Source organism: Ranitomeya imitator, chromosome 3 (genome assembly GCF_032444005.1).
Source record: "Ranitomeya imitator isolate aRanImi1 chromosome 3, aRanImi1.pri, whole genome shotgun sequence".
Lineage (NCBI taxonomy): Eukaryota > Metazoa > Chordata > Amphibia > Anura > Dendrobatidae > Ranitomeya > Ranitomeya imitator.
The window spans coordinates 533,334,969-533,348,169 of record NC_091284.1 but is presented as its reverse complement, the minus strand read 5'-3'; the positions used below and the strand labels follow the sequence as shown (position 1 = coordinate 533,348,169).

Sequence of the window (13,201 nt, the reverse complement as noted above, 5' to 3'; positions counted from 1 at the left end):
TCATGCTGCTGATTTGGTCCGTGCATTTCATAGGGCTCATCCTGGTCACCCTGGTGGTTCTCGTGAGGGTTCGGTGACCCCTCCTCAGGGAGGGGGTACTGTTGTGGATTCTGTTTTCGGGCTCCCTCTGGTGGTTACAGATGGTACTGGGTGACTTGTGTTCTCTGCGGTCTCTGGTGTCCACCTGTTCTATCAGGATATGGGAGTTTCCTATTTAACCTGGCTTTCTTGTCATTTCCTCGCCGGCGATCAATGTAATCAGTGTGTCTTGTTACCTCTGCTTTCCGCTTCAGTAATCTTCAGGACAAGCTAAGTTTTTGATTTTCCTGTTCCACGTTTTGCTTTATTTTTGTTTTAGTCCAGCTTGCAGTTATGTGATTCCTTGTTGCTGGTTGCTCTAGTGGGCTGATATTACTCCTCATGTTCCATGAGTTGGCACATGAGTTCAGGTAATTTCAGGATGGTTTTTTTGTAGGGTTTTTCGCTGACCGCGCAGTTCACTTTTGTATCCTCTGCTATCTAGTTTTAGCGGGCCTCATTTTGCTGAATCTGTTTTCATTACTACGTATGTGCTTTCCTCTCATTTCACCGTCATTACATGTGGGGGGCTGCTATTTCTGTGGGGTGTTTCTCTGGAGGCAAGAGAGGTCTTTGTTTCTTCTAATAGGGGAAGCTAGTCCTTCGGCTGGCGCGAGACGTCTAGAATCATCGTAGGCACGTTCCCCGGCTACTGCTAGTGTTGTGAATTAGGTTCAGGATCGCGGTCAGCTCAGTTTCCATCACCCTAGAGCTTGTTCTGTTTTTTGTGTGCTTGTCCTTTTGTGATCCCCTGCCATTGGGATCATGACAGGCGCGGCTCCGTAATGTTCTATCCTTGTCGCTAGGTGCCTGCCAAGTTCCCATGCCTGACAGGGACCCCCCTGAATCTTCCCCCGCAACACCCCCTGCCACGGGATGTTGCCTGAACAAAACCCAGTCAGCTTCTGACTAACTTCCTATCCAACCCCTAGTTTTACCAGTGTGAGGAGTGGCCTAATAAATAAAACCCTTTGCTCCCCCTAGTGGCCGGAGTGTGAAGTATAATGTGTGCTGGTGATACCTGGTCAGATGAACTCCTTTAGTGCCATCAGAGACGTACCATCACTCCCCTTAGTGGCAGAGCGATACTACTGCAACCACCAGGTCTCTGGGGCGCTGCACTAGCGTATAGCCTCTCTATACTGTATATATGTATGAAAGTCATATTTTTGGAATCTTAGGTCACTGGGCAGTGACTGTATGTCACTATTCTCGTTTTTCCAAGTCACCTTGTGAATGATCTTGCCCTTTGTTAAGATGGAGTTTGCTGTTTTTGTCTGCCCTACTTCCTGTTCGTTTGTTTAAAACCCGGCTCAGGTGTCAGCCTCCTTGCTGGAGTATTCTACTTCCGTTTCCCCTTCAGCTCAGCTGCTTGTTCTACTGTGCTTCTATATATATATATATATATATATATATATATATATATATATATATATATATATATGTATAGGTATCTAGGCCACCAAATAACTTTCACCCTGTTTTTCATCAGAAATGCAACATTGACCTTTGGATCATTGTCATGTTGGAAACGTGCACGTCCATCAAGGGCAAGAGTGATGGTATAGAGCAGTACATCCCCAACACCAGCAGCACTCATGGAACTCCACATGAGGACATTGCTACCATCATGTTTTACTGTAGGCACCATACGTGTTTCTTAGTGCTCCTCACCTTTGTAACATTATACAGTTTTGTAGCCATTAGTTCTAAAAGCATTTATCTTGGTATCCTCACTCCAGAGTATAGATTCACAATAATCTTCAGATTTTTTACCATGGGCTCAAAGTGTAGGTGTGCTTTTTTGTGCATGCGCTTTAGGAGAGAATTCCTTCCTGAATGGCACCTATTCATGACATTCCTCTGCAGTATATGCTGAGGTGTGTCATTTAAAGCAGGGGTCCCCAACTCCAGTCCTCAAGGCCCACCAACATGTCATGTTTTCAGGATTTCCTTAGTCTTGCCCAGGTAATAATTGCATCACCTGTGCAATGCAAAGGAAATCCTGAAAACATGACCTGTTGGTGGGCCTTGAGGACTGGAGTTGGGGACCTCTGATTTAAAGCACTCACTTAAGTTTGGCTTTCGACTTCTTTCGATAACTGCAGTGAACTTGCATGTGGATTTTCTTCAACCCTTCTCTGTGATGCGGCTGCAGTGCAGTATAGTGCAACCTCCACCAGGGGGTGCTGGCGAGGGAAGAGAGACCGCACACTCACAGTGCAGCAAAACTGAGCAGCCGTACAGGTGTCACAGGTAATGAAAGAGTGGTTAGACGATCTGAGTCAGAACCTTTCAGGAGCAGAAGTACCAGAAGTAACAGCAAAGAATGTAGTCAGGGACAAGCTAGAAGTCAGAGTTAAACAGGAGTGGGGTATCCAAAACGTGAGACGTAAGACGAAGTTGGCGTATAAGCCAGAGTCAAAGCCGGTCAGGGAACGTGGTATCAGAGACGGAAAAGAAGAGGCAGAGTTCAGAGATCAGGCCAAGTCATACACTGTAGGGAAACCACCAGACGAATACTAAATCAGGGATATGGAACGGGTCTAATACAAATACGGGAAGTCAGAGGCAGAAGGATCACCAGGGTATACGGGTCAGCTGCTCTAGCCTGGAAGCATGAACTATCACTGATGCTGGCAAGCAGACTACAGAGGACTTGAAAAGCCCAGCCAGCTCCAAAAGGAGGCTAAGGGGATTAACCCCCGCATGACCTGTCCAAAGAGAGGATAGCAGAAAACAAACCCCGAACTGGATCATGACATTCTCAGTATGAGATGATCCTTTTTAGGTGTTGAGCTCTGTGGTTGGTCTGTATGTCTCTGTTTGATGATTCCAGTTCTATCTTTGTTACATTTTTGTATCGCTTGTGCTACAATATTCTAACTGATAAGTAAGGAGTTGTTGATCTTGTAGTCTTCACCTTTCTTGTGTAAAGAAATAATCTGTTTTTTTTCAGGCCTTGTGACATTTTTCTTCCTTATGGTGCTGTTACTAACAGTATGAAATGGAAAAGGGTTTTCTCTGTTAAATAAATATCTTCTTTAAGGTACCTTCCACTCAGCAACGCTGCAGCGATACTGACAACGATGTCGATCGCTGCAGCGTCGCTGTTTGGCCGCTGGAGAGCTGTCACACAGACAGCTCTCCAGCGACCAAAGATGCCGGTAACCAGGGTAAACATCGGGTTACTAAGTGCAGGGCCACGCTTAGTAACCCGATGTTTACCCTGGTTACCATCGTAAAAGTAAAAAAAACAAACACTACATACTTACCTTCCACTGTCTGTCCTCGGCGCTGTGCTTTCCTGCACTGACTGTGAGCACAGCGGCCGGAAAGCAGAGCGGTGACGTCACCGCTGTGCTTTCTGGCTGGCCGGCGCTCACAGCCAGTGCAGAGAAGCACAGCGCCGAGGACAGACAGTGGAAGGTAAGTATGTAGTGTTTGTTTTTTTTACTTTTACGCTGGTAACCAGGGTAAACATCGGGTTACTAAGTGCGGCCCTGCGCTTAGTAACCCGATGTTTACCCTGGTTACCAGTGAAGACATTGCTGAATCGGCGTCACACACGCCGATTCAGCGATGTCTGCAGGAGGTCCAGCGACGAAATAAAGTGCTGGACTTTCTGCAGCGACCAACGACATCACAGCAGGATCCTGATCGCTGCTGCCTGTCAAACTGAACGATATCGCTAGCCAGGACGCTGCAACGTCACGGATCGCTAGCGATATCGTTCAGTGTGACGGTACCTTTAGTCATCTGACTGCTGAACACCTGTTAAATGAATTAGACTTACCCATGATTGAAATCTTGTTAATTAGTCTACTTTAGCTTTGCTCCTAAAGGTACCTTCACACTGAGCGACTTAACAATGATATCGCTAGCGATCCGTGACGTTGCAGTGTCCTGGATAGCGATATCGTTGTGTTTGACACGCAGCAGCGATCTGGATCCTGCTGTGACATCGTTGGTCGCTGGGGAAAGTCCAGAACTTTATTTCTTCGCTGGATCTCCCGCAGACATCGCTGAATCGGCGTGTGTGACGCCGATTCAGCGATGTCTTCATTCACTGGTAACCAGGGTAAACATCGGGTTACTAAGCGCAGGGCCGCGCTTAGTAACCCTATGTTTACCCTGGTTACCATTGTAAATGTAAAAAAAAAAAAAACAGTACATACTTACATTCCGGTGTCTGTCCCCTCGCCGTCAGCTTCCAGCACTGACTGTGAGCGCCGGCCGGCCGTAAAGCACAGCGGTGACGTCACCGCTCTGCTTTACGGCCGGCCGGCGCTGAGACAGTGCAGGGAAGCTGAGGCCGGGGAACAGACACTGGAATGTAAGTATGTACTGTTTTTTTTTTTTACATTTACAATGGTTACCAGGGGACTTCGGCATCGTTGGTCGCTGGAGAGCTGTCTGTGTGACAGCTCTCCAGCGACCACACAGCGATGAAACAGCGACGCTGCAGCGATCGGCATCGTTACCTATATCGCTGCAGCGTCGCTTAATGTCACAGTACCTTAAGACTTTCATTGGCGTATACTCATTTTTCCAACAGGGTCTTGAAGTAAATTGTTATGAAAATTCCATTTTTTGGGAGTGTAAAATAGCAAAGCTTGTTTGCAATCAATATCCCACTTTAGTGAGAGTATTTTGTAGTATGGTATTCCATAAAAAATGTTGATTCTGAAAGTAAATAAAAGTTTTCTGACAAATCTATTGGGTATACTCATTTATACTCATCACTGTATATATTGGTCTTTAGGTGATGCTTTTCACCTGAAAATGCAATTAAAAAGTGATAACGTGTTATCAGTCCCCTTACTGAAAGTGTCGCTACCTGGAAAAATGTACTTATTTCCTTCCTAGAGATGCTGGCTTTCAGTCATGGGGCGTTGACGGAGTGGCTTTAGTCACCGCTCATAGCACTGATCATTTGACTGTGAGCTGTCGCTGTTCTTTCACAGATGCACTATCTATAAAAGTGTTGAGGCGTGCTTTCCACCGCCACTCACAGTATAGTTAGCAGTGCTGTGAGAGGTGCATGTAACAGCTCAGTGACTGTCCCTATGACTGAAAGCCAGCGACTCCTGGGAGGAAATATGTTAATTATCTCCATGTAGCCGCACTTTCAGTAAGGCAGCTTGGCAGCAGTTTAGTGATATGTACCTGCAGATTAACCATATATCTGCAGGTGAATAGCGTTTTCCATATTGTATTCAAATATTTCATATTGTTTCCAAGTATTTTTTACAGTTTCATGAATTCACTTGTTTATCTTAATGAATGGTTTGTAGTAAAAAAAAATTTGGAGCCATATCTCACATATTTGATAGATGTCTATGTGTAAATATGATACAATATACAAAAAAACTGTGCACTTTCATTGCAGATTTAAACCTTATAGAGGGCAGCAAAGTTCAAGAAAAAGTGAAGAAACTACCTAAAACGTAGGTGTGGTGTGCACTTTATAGAGCTAATTTTTGCATGTATTTCTATTTTTAAGTTTTTAAAAAAAATATTATTTCATATGCAAAATATTATCGTATTTAAAATTGAAAGTTATGATATTTCAGTTCTCTGGACATTTCTCCATCTCGCTGGCTGAAGACCTATGGGCTAATTCCAAGAAGGCTTACTATAATGGATGCCTTGGCGGAAACAACTGTACCACACTCTGCTAAATATCTCCCAATTCGTCATAAGCACATTGTTTCTAAAGTGTTTGATGAGGTAAGAATTATTGTCTCATGTAATTTGGAATACAAAATATATTCAATACTAACACCATATAATATTGACCTAAGAGGGGAAACAATAAAATATCCATACTGCAGTTTTTACCCAACATTGCCATGTGGTAGAGGGCATCGTTAAGGGAGATAATTTGCCATGGGTGTAACTATAATGGATGCAGGGATTGCAGTCACACCCAGGCCCTGAAGTCTATGGGGCAGAGGTGCCTCAGTGGGTCCCTTGGATCCATATGAGAATACCCATATAATTAGCCACCTGTGATATAAAAGTAGGGACCAGCATGCTTCTAGCTACGCCACTTATGCCACTGAAAATGAGTTCTATACATGTAAATGGGGTTGTTTCTGCAGCAATCATATGGATTTCTGAATGCCCCAGTGAAATGAACGGGAGAGACACAGACAGCAACAATTCTGCTACATGTGAATTTACCTTCAGAAAGTGAAGGTATACTCTACCTTTGTTTTTCGGTTGCAAATTTCCCTCATATATAGAGTTATTTTGTAGTACTACCGATGTCATACCTCCCCACTTTTAAAGAGCAGAAAGAGGGCCAATATATGCGCCATGGCACTTTTTAGGTCACGGCCCTAATAGTTAGCAACTGCCTGCCTCTAAATTCTTAGCCACTTAAGGAAAAAATACAAAAATCCCGAATTACCACTTTAATTGCCCCAATTAACCAACAGCACATTATTTTTATTTGTGCAATTTTGGACTTAAAAGAGAGTGGACCTGTCAAAGTTAAGGCTATGTTCATATTGTGTTTTTGCCACATGTCAATTTCTCCATCAGGGCTTCTGTCTAAAGACCTGAAAAATAGGATAATAGCACAACCCGTGACGAGGCTGTTGACTTTAATGAAGGCGATGGAGTCACTTTGTGCTTTGCTTGACCTAACTTTTGCGTGACAGACAGTCCGCCGTAATGCGAGTTATTTTCCACCATAATTAGCAAAATAAATCGTTCAAATTCAGACAAAGTGATTTTCTGGATTTGTTTTCTCATTTGGCTCTCATAGTTGTGGTCTACCTAATATCAATTACAGGCCTCATGCATCTTTTTAAGTGGGAGAACTTGCACAATTGGTGGCTGACTATATGCTTTTTTCCCTACTGTATATACATACATTTCTGCTCTAGGCACAGACAATCATCTGTGCTGTATACACATACACAGTTCTGCAATGTACACACTCAGCTATGCTATACACATACTCATCTCCACTATTCATACACACTCAGTTCTATATGCACACTGTGACAGTCATTGAAGTGATGGAGAGGAGATACATGTCACTGTGGATGATGGCGTCAGTGATGTGAAGCCAGAATAGTTTCCTCCAGCACGGATTTATTGAAAGTTTTATTATGGGCTGGTTTTAGTGGACATTCATAGAACGGGAGGGAGAATGTCCACTTATCTCCATTTATCTCTAATAGAAGACTCCAGTAGAGTGTTTATGCAAATAGCGCTTGTGCAAAGACATTGTTAAGACACTATCGCCGGCCAAGAAACAACAGTGCCATGAACTGCTTCAGCAGAACCGAGACCTGTTTTCAGAGTTACCAGGATGTATGCCGTTGGTGGAGCAAGAAATCCTGACAGAACCACATGTGAGGGTGAACCAAAGGCTGTATCAGATTCCTGAAGCTCACTGTGAGGTGATCTCCCTGGAGGTGAAGAGAATGTTGAGCCTGGGTGTCAATGACCGGCGGGTCCAGTCCTATTGTCCTGGTGTCAAAGCCGAATGGAGAGTGGCGTTTCCGTAACGATTACAGAAAGCTCAGTGAGGTATCCAAGTTCGATGCGTATCCGATGCCTCGGGTCAATGAGCTTATTGAGAGGCTAGGGTCAGCCAAGTACATCACCACCCTGGGTCTAACAAGGGGGTACTGGCAAATTTTCCTGTCTCCAAGTGCCAAGGAGAAGTGGCCTTTTCTACACTTGACAGGTGCTTTCAATGCCTGGATGCCGTTCGAACTACAAGGAGCCACAGCCACCTTCCAGAGGGCTATGGACTGGATACTAGTCCCACACAAAAAGTACGCCACTGCCTATTTGGACGACATTGTGATTTTCAGCACGGATTGGGGAAGTCACCTCCAGAAGGTCCAGACGGTACTTAGGAGAGCGGGGTTTACCATAAACCCAAAGAAGTGCGCCGTAAGGAAAGAGGAGGCAAAGTACTTGGGCTATATCGTTGGAAGAAGTGAGATAAAGCTGCAAGTAGACAAAGTGGTAGCAATCTAGAAGTGGCCACAGCAGGTCTCCAAAAAGCAGGTCAGGGCTTTCCTCGGAATTGTGGGATATATGGGCGATTTATCCCAAACTTCACCACGATAGCTGCCTCCCTGACTGATCTTCTTAAGGGTACAAAGTCAAGGATGGTCAAATGGTCCTCTGAAGCAGAGATGGCATTCCAGGAGTTGAAGCTCTTCCTGTGCAGACAGCCAGTCTTGGTCGCACCAGACTTCACTAAGGAATTTGTGCTCCAGACGGACTCCTCCGAAGTCGGTTTAGAAGCTGTGCTGTCCAAGGAAATAGATGGTGACGAACACCCAGTCCTATACCTGAGAGAAAACTCTCCTCCTGTGGGAAGAACTATGCCATCATGGAGAAAGAGTGCTTGGCCATCAAGTGGGCAATCGACACCCTAAGATGCTACCTGTTAAGCAGAAGGTTCAGGCTAATATCTGATCATGTGCCCCTGAGATGGATGAGGGAAAAGAGGGGGACTAAGTGGTTTCTGTCACTCCAGCACTTCACTTTCCTTGTGGAGCACAGGCCAGGGAGCTTGCATGGGAACGCAGATACCCTGTCCAGAGTCCCCTGCTTAGCCAGTGAAGGTGCCAAAACCCTTGGCTTTGGGCAGAGGGGGGGAATATGTGACAGAGTCACTGGTGAAGTGGTGGAGGGGAGATACTTGTCACTGTGCATGATGGCTTCAGTAATGTGAAACCAGAATAGATTCCTCCAGCACACTACATGTTGGGACGGTTTAATGAAAGTTTTGTTATGGGATGATTTTAGTAGACATTCATAGAGTGGGAGGGAGAATGTCCACATATAACCACCTGCATTGTCCTGACAAGACCTTGGTGATGTCACAGTCATGTGATCAGTCACGTGGTTGAGAAGTCACATGGTCTGGCCTTAAATAGCTGAACTCCAGGGTTAGTCTGGGCTGTTAAGGGCCTGGAGAGGAAGACTCCGGTAGAGTGTTTATGCACATAGTGCTTGTTGAAGGACATTGTTAACCCTGAGTGGAGTGACCCCACTAGTGAAAGGACTGCACAAAGTGCTACCGTTTTTGTTTTGCAGTGTTGCCCAGAGGGCTGTGTTTATTTTTGTGCTTAAAAACTAGGTCTATGCATCCTCAACCCCTTGACGACCACAGATACGCCTTTTCACGGCGGAAATTAAGGGTACCAGGAAATTTTAAAGCACTTCATGATTCAATCTGCCGACATGCTTTTAGATGATTTAATTATCCAGCAGGACTTGGCACCTGTCCATACTGCCACAAGTACCAATACCTGGTTTAAAAACAAAAGCATCACTGTGCTTGATTGGTCAGCAAACTCATCTGACCTTAACCCCATGGAAAATCTATGGGGTATTGTCAAGAGGAAGATCAGAGAGACACCAGACCCAACAATGCAGATGAGCTGAAGGCTGCTATCAAAGCAGCCTGGGCTTCCATAACACCTCAGCAGTGCCACAGGCTGATCGCCTCCATGCCACGCCACATTGATGCAGTAATTGATGCAAAAGGAGCCCCGACCAAGTATTGAGTGCATTTACTGAACACACATTTCAGTAGGCCAACATTTCAGATGTTAAACTCATTTTTTCAAGCTGGTGTTAAAGTATTCTAATTTACTTAGATAATGACTTTTGGGTTTTCATTGGCTGTAAGCCATAATCATCAATATTAACAGAAATAAACACTTGAAATACATCACTCCATTTCTAATGACTCTATCTAAACTCTATATGAGTTTCACTTTTTGTACTGAAGAACTGAAATAATTAAACTTTTTGACGATATTCTAATTTTATGAGATGCACCTGTATATGTGTAAATCTCTTCAAATCCATCTATATTGCAGACAGTGAAGACATTCAATAATTGAATAGTTTTGTTTAAGTTATAATTAGATTCCTATACCGGCTTTAGGTACCTCAAGCCATGTCACTTTATTTTGCAACAAAAAAAGTCATTATCTGTTTTATGCAGTTTTCTTTTGTCACCACCGAGGGGCAGTGTGAAGCTGTAGCCATGTAACCTATTTGTGATAGACGATATGTCCATTTCCAGACATATTACCTTTTCTAAGATAACTTTCTATTATTAAACAGAACCACTATTTAATAGTCGGTTAATTCTAAAAATGAATTTATTGCACATATCTATTTTCCATAATTTCTAACAAAAATAAATAATTATATAAAAATAGAAGATAATGGGCATGTATTTTTTTTAACTTTCATTTGCTTTACACAAAACAAAATGACAGCTACTTTAGAAAAAAAATGTATAATGTCTTTTATTTCCTAAATTTTGCTGCACAGAGTACAAGCCATATACTGCTTTGCATGCATCAGGTGAAGATGTCATATCTCCGTCATCATGTTTCATCCATCAGTTCTTAGTCTTTTCCATTTCCCAGTAACTGACACTTGACTCCTATTTTATTGTCGTCTATCAGTCTTCCTATATGGTAGCTTACCTATGCACGATTTATCTATCCCCTGTATATCCAATCTACTTGGTTACTGTGTGCAGTATTTATCTGGACGCTGTATGACACTTAGGCTATGTGTACAAATTGCGGAATTGCCTCTGGAATTTTTTGAGCGGATTCTGCATCTCTTGGCAGAAAACGCAGGTGCGGATTTGATGCGTTTTTTTATGCGGATTGTATGTGGATTTACTATGGATTTTGTGCGGATTTTGTGTGTTTTTACCCCTGCGGATTTCTATAATGGAATGGGTACAAAAACACTGCAGATCCGCACAAATAAATGACATGCTCCTTTTTTTAATCCGGAGCGTTTTCCGTGCGGCATTTTCCGCACCATTAGCACAGCATTTTTTCCCATTGGTTTACATTGTAAATCCCTTGCGGATCTGCAGCGTTTCTGCGTGGAAAAAAACGCTGCGGATCTGCAGTAAATCCGCAATGTGTGCACATAGCCTTAATCTGCCAAAACTTGCACTCGTTTCAACTTTTTCTCTGGAAAAAATAAGGAAACATTTGTTTTCGGCACTAGTTATCTAGGGTATGTCTAGCAATATTTATGAGAGTATTTTCGTACATTATCTAATGGTTATGTATAGTATTTTGGGGGGACACTACAGTATTAATTATCTGTGTGCTGTCCTGGCCTTGACCATTTATGTTAGCAATTCAAAATCGGCCTTTGTCAGAAGACTGATCAAATTTAGGCAAGGATAATAGAGTATTAACCTAATGGGGACTAGGACTAGGGGGAAGTAGCTGATTTTCAAGACTGTACAATACAATTTTGTTTTTAATAATACAAGGTATAAGTGACAATTATATCCCACTGTGAACCACAGTATGCAACATCGTAGAAGTTGCAGAAGGTTACAAGAATCATGTACATGAAATCAGTAAAGAAGAATTGACAATGAGAAATGAAGAATGTGTATTTGTAATACTACAAAAATGTAAAATATTCCATTATAACTGATAACCCATTCATACAGTTACACACAGATACACACACTCCCAGCCATGGATGAAAAATTTGAAACTGCCTATTCATCAGCTGCCCAAAGAACCTATAATCAGAAGAATGTCAAACAGAATCGGTGGCAGGGTTGGAGATCCACTCCAGATTTTGTCAAGTTTCTGTGGGCACTTATGATTCATATATAAGAAGTTACAGTGGGGTACATACCGGGCCGTGTTTGGTGTTATGCAGCCCTAGGCACTTTAAGTTTTTATGCCCCCTACTGGTAAGTCAGAATAAGGATATGTGCACATGACCTCTTTTTCAGGCAGATCCACTCCATTACCGACCTGAAAAAGCGCTAAATAAACTCTAAGAAGACTGAATAGATCTACTGCAGTGTAAAAATTACTTGATGGTCATATGTTCAGTCTTTTTAGCTTATTTTAACTGCTTCAGGTTTCCAAAGATGCAGAGAGGTTGAACAAAGTGACTTGACCATTCCACGGGTGGCTTAAACTTGGAAGCTGCTAACTAATTTATTTAATACAATTAAATTAAAAAACGGTCCCCACAAGATGTCGTGAAAGAAGAAAAAAAAGTGAATTTGGCACTCCTGAAGGGTCTTCTGCTTGAAGAACTCATTAAATGCGCAGACGTCTAAAAGGCATTGAGCGCCGATACCCTTTAGATAGCAGTTAAGCCCTTCTATACATAGATTAAAATTGTCCAAATTCGCCAATATCGACAGCTTCTGCTAATAGTATGTGTATGGGTGCTCCTGACTGATGATGTCTGGGGAGAAAAGGATTCAGCATGTCTGATTTAGGGCAGAAGATTAGTGATGAGCGAGAATACTTGTTGCTCGGGTTTTCCCGAGCACGATCGAGTGGTCTCCGAGTATTTGTGAGTGCTTAGAGATTTCGTTTTTGTTGACGCAGCTGCATGATTTGCAGCTGCTAGACAGCTTGAATACATGTGGGGATTCCCTAGCAACCAGGAAATCCCCACATGTACTCAGGCTGGCTACCAGCCGTTAATCATGGAGCTGGATCAACAAAAACTAAATCTCTGAGCACTCACAAATACTCAGAGACTAACTGAGCGAGCGTGCTCGGGAAAACCCGAGCAACGAGTATACTCGCTCATCACTACTGAAGATCCTTATGTTCTCTAAATGAAACACAGCCTGGGAGGTCACGCAGATCCACCCTGCTGTTATCTTTTGGAGCGAATAGCACTCTGCTGCCCCTCTATCGTCCGGACAATTACACGATTGACAAATGATCAATGGAGGAGGCTGCAAGCTGTTTACACCAATAGGCCGGTTATTGGGAAACTAACAGTGAGCATATGGTATACAGTATACTGCACACCTCTGACTCCACACCTGGGTTATGTGTTGATATTCCCCGTACGTTCATGGCTAGCTCCACGATAACCCAAGTACTACTCACTGCCACCATCAGTCTTGTTTTATACAGGCTGACTGAAGCCCTGGTTCTGGTAATGTATGGATTTGGGGTGCTTGTTACAGAACAAAAGGAACAGAACTATTAAATTTTGTACTTAATACAAAACAATAGGTAGTTTTTATTAAAAAATATATGCAAAAGATTTTACTAAGAGGACAAAACAATACAGAGTTTACAATTACAGA

General features: G+C 43.1%; 1 protein-coding gene across 1 annotated transcript in view; it reads left to right on the top strand.

Moving 5' to 3' along the window:
- The window catches only part of VWA3B (von Willebrand factor A domain containing 3B), a 430,059-nt gene that overhangs the window by 196,915 nt on the left and 219,943 nt on the right, over positions 1 to 13,201 (top strand). The window contains exons 18-19 of the mRNA XM_069757817.1: positions 5,471 to 5,528; positions 5,655 to 5,811. Of these exons, the coding sequence (XP_069613918.1) occupies positions 5,471 to 5,528; positions 5,655 to 5,811 (215 nt within the window). The remainder of the gene's footprint in view (positions 1 to 5,470; positions 5,529 to 5,654; positions 5,812 to 13,201) is intronic.